We start from the raw sequence: 3931 nt of genomic DNA on the forward strand, positions 1-3931 counted from the left end.
GGATTTAATAAGGTGACAGCATTCACCCAGCTGAATTTTTCGCCGTAGTGATGGCTGACGTCAAAATGATATGCTTTGTTTGTATGTATTGGTATGTTTACATTCGTATGTTTACATTTGCTTGCTGATTTTGGCATGATGCTTGCACCAAACGCAACAACAAATACATGTAGGGTTTTACTTATATGTGTTTGCTGTCACCTGTAATAAATTCGCCTTGTTCCCATCTTATTATCTATGTGCAAAATGCCGACGGCAAATAAGCATGAACGAAAAATGTACAAGTCTGCTGTTATTTTATTTTGTCTAACACCGAAGCATGGCATTTTACATTTCAATCCAAACGCTATATTTAATTCTGTTGACTGCGCTCCGCTATGTCAACTCTCTTCTGCTAACTTTTCCAAGGCCGTGATGAAATAATAATAATTTCTTACCCGCGTTTTGTTAGCACTTGACATTTAACCAGCTCATTCGTTCCTGAATTTACGTTCTCTGGCACAAGTGGTGGTATCTTGTGGGGCTAATTTTAGCTGCGTTAGTGAACGGAGTATTAATTTACATGAGACATTTGTTTTTGGCGCGAAGCCTTGAATTAAATACATTCTCAATTTGGTGACATTGACTTTGTGATTCATTATTTTATTTTAACAACTCTGCAAAAAGTAAACCAAACCACCGTGAACTGTCCACTGAAAAAGCTCATTCTCTATCTTTTTTTCGCTCAATTCTTATCACGCTGACATTCGTAAATATTTATCAGCTGTCACGAACCAAGTCAATGTGCTTCAGATGCATTTTTACAGTTTCTTTCGCGGGAAGAAGTTTCAAAATTGTTAAAATTTTAGTAATTTCCATAGTGAATAGTAATGACTTTTGAACAAGGAATACAGCACACAATCGATGGGAATTTTTGTCGACTGCAAATTGGCTTATCGGCTAAAAAGACAGCTTCGGTCGACGCTGGGGATGGCGACGCGAAGCAATGCAGCTTAGCGAATCGCCGTAATTGTGACATTTTCATAGAAGATCACAATTTTTTTATTTATGCGGATACGCAGTTACAACGGTGGGTAACCATTTTAAGTAATACGAAGCTGTAGCATCAAACGCAATCTGTTTCCTTAGGTTCCATCTATCAGAGCGTCAATTCGATACCAAAGATATGAAAAATTTAATAATCAATTTCAATACCAAAACGTCCAGCTACGAAGTCGATTTGCCTTGTGTAACGCGAAACGATGAGGAACAAATAGCGCTTCCCGAAAAGAGTGATGTGGAGAAAAAGTTTTCGGAACGGATTCTGCCGCCCTCACTTGAGTTGTGGAAGTTGAAGCGCATAACAGATAGCTGCCACCTGCAAGTGGATAAGACTGGTGAACTTTTGAAGTTTATAGCAGACTTTGGGTATGGTTTTGCTAGCAAATTCAAAGGAAATCTCACTGGCGTAGTAAGTTTAGTTAATAAATACTTGCTGGATTTACTTAAGTATCATATTCCATCTTTTTGTGTTACTTAAGGATGGCCTATCTGCTGTAGCTCGTATGCCTGAACCGCATGCGGTTAGTCCACTACAACGTAGCATTGATCGTGAAATAGATGAGCTGAAGAATTTTTCACGTGATGAGTACAAATTAAATATCGTAGAGTTGCAGGTGCCTGAAGGACATGAGAATCCAATGAAGTACATCAGTAACTTTCGAGGTACATAACTAAATATAAAATGTATTTCGCGGATATTGGGAAAACGCAATGCAAACACTTGTTTTGTTAAACATCCCATGGATATTAATATAAATTTCACAACTATCTTTACATTACACCCTTCTCTGTGCTTTAGTTTTTTTTGTATTAAAAAATTACATACTACATATAAACTTGAAAACTTTTCCCCTCTCCTAGATGATAAACTAACGCGCGATGAAGAATGCCTATTGCACAATTTGACTCGCAAGTCACAAGAAACTTCACTGTCCTACAAATACGAACAGACTGAGGTCGACTGTGGCCTTATAAGCATACTATTAGCCATTTGCTACGATAAACGGTAAGCCATAATTATTATGAAATAAATTAATTATGAATTGAGATCAATGTTTTGTTTTTTATCAGTTCCACATCAAATGAACCAACTTGCGAAAGTGCATGGACACGCAGCATACTGTCGGCCACGCTAAGCTACTTTGAACCTTTCGAGAGCATTAAAGATGTCGTTGTCAGTTTTCTTCGCCGTTCGCTGATTTATCCACTCTATCGGAACTATGATTTGGGACGTGTGTGCGTGCAAGATGCTATTGATGGCTTACAAAAAAATCCTACTTGGGTATTAAAACAATTGCTACAAACGCATGCGATTTTTGCCAGTAGTGATGGCAATCAAGAACTCTTCAATCGTTATTATATTGAAGATTATATACGGTACATTGCCGATAGTAATCGTAGTGGTCAGACGCATTTACAGCTACTAGCACGAAATTTAAAAAATGTCCTGCTAGATGTGTGTAAAAAGCATTTACGTTTAGAGTTGGGAGAAATCGAGACTGAATTGTTGAAAGAATTAATCACAGATATTAACTTGGGCGACACATTAACCAGCGAAGAGGAAGGCGACGATGATACAGAGGACGCTGATGAGGATGAAGATGAAGATGAAGATGATGAGGATGTTGATGATAACGATGAAGACGATGAAGATACCAATGATGAAGGTGGCACAGAGAGTGGCGAAGATGCTAGTGATTCATCATCGACAACAACTACGTCATCCTCCTCTACAAGTGATACAGAGCAGAATAGTGTAATCGAGCAATGCAAGGAGGTTGTGAATGTTTCAAAATCATAGATTTTTAGTCTTAGGAGAGTTCCAAATTTGGTATAAGTGAATATATGTGGTTTTATTCTTTATATATATGTATGCATGCATTCTCCAACTTCAGTTTATAAGAAAATTCATTATCTACTTTTTTTTTTCATTCATTATCAGATTTTTTGTTTTTATATACATACGTACATAAGTGAGGCTTGAAAATCCAATAGCATTTCCATTGTGCATATAAATAAATGCTTTGAGCATCTTAAATGAACTGCGAAATAAATTGGTTATTCGTATATAAGTTGCGTAGCTTACACGCATTTAATGCTTTAATGGAGTAGGGGGGTATTGAGTGAACAGAAATTTAAAATGATTAGCTTGGGATTAGTTTTTGTGACAATTTCAATCTGCTTACACTTAGTCTTGCCATAAATTCTGTGACAAATTTTACAATGCATACAGCGAACGCGAATATATAGAAAAAAGTTCCGTTATTTTCGCTTTTGTCCGTATGCATTGTCTACTCATAAATGATACTCAGTTTTGTGGTAAATTTCGTTTGTTAACAATGGAGTGGGAAGCTAAGGAAATCGCATTGTGGCAAAGTGCAAGTGAGAGTTACGAATTGCTGAAAAAACTTAATATTTCGAGAATACTTGCCTACTGCGCGATAAATCGTTTTTCCCAAACGTGTGAAGTGACAGACAGAAAAAGAAGTGGTCGTTCTCTCCTGATTGGAACCAGTGCAGTCCTAAAAGCCGTTCGAGAAAGAATTCGCAGAAATTCCCTTACAAAGCAGAAAATCTCGTCCAGGAAAATAAATGTACCGACCATATCCATGTCAAGACTAATTAGAGATGATCTCCACATGAAAGTCTTCCGTCGCCCAAATGGTTATCTTTTGACAATGCACTTGAAGAAAATTAGACTCGACGGATGCAAGCAGCTTCTTTGGTGGCACGCGGTCAACATCCATGATAGTATTATTTTCACAGATGAGAAAATGTTCACTGTTGAATCAGTTTTTAATAAGCAAAACGACAAAATCTATGCTAAAACTTCTAAAAAATGTTATTCCAAATGTTTAACTTGGCCACCATCCAACCCCGGTAATAGTTT

General features: G+C 37.2%; 1 protein-coding gene across 1 annotated transcript; it reads left to right on the top strand.

Annotated features, from left to right (window-relative positions):
* The first annotated feature begins 739 nt into the window (after window positions 1-739).
* On the top strand, window positions 740-3083 carry LOC129235335 (protein SHQ1 homolog). Its single transcript, XM_054869113.1, has 5 exons — window positions 740-1069; window positions 1129-1450; window positions 1521-1704; window positions 1903-2047; window positions 2113-3083. The coding sequence occupies exons 1-5, from the start codon at window positions 870-872 to the stop codon at window positions 2840-2842; spliced, it is 1581 nt and encodes a 526-aa protein (XP_054725088.1). The 5' UTR covers window positions 740-869; the 3' UTR covers window positions 2843-3083.
* The last annotated feature ends 848 nt before the right edge of the window (window positions 3084-3931 follow it).

The sequence above is a fragment of the Anastrepha obliqua genome, chromosome 1 (assembly GCF_027943255.1).
Source record: "Anastrepha obliqua isolate idAnaObli1 chromosome 1, idAnaObli1_1.0, whole genome shotgun sequence".
Lineage (NCBI taxonomy): Eukaryota > Metazoa > Arthropoda > Insecta > Diptera > Tephritidae > Anastrepha > Anastrepha obliqua.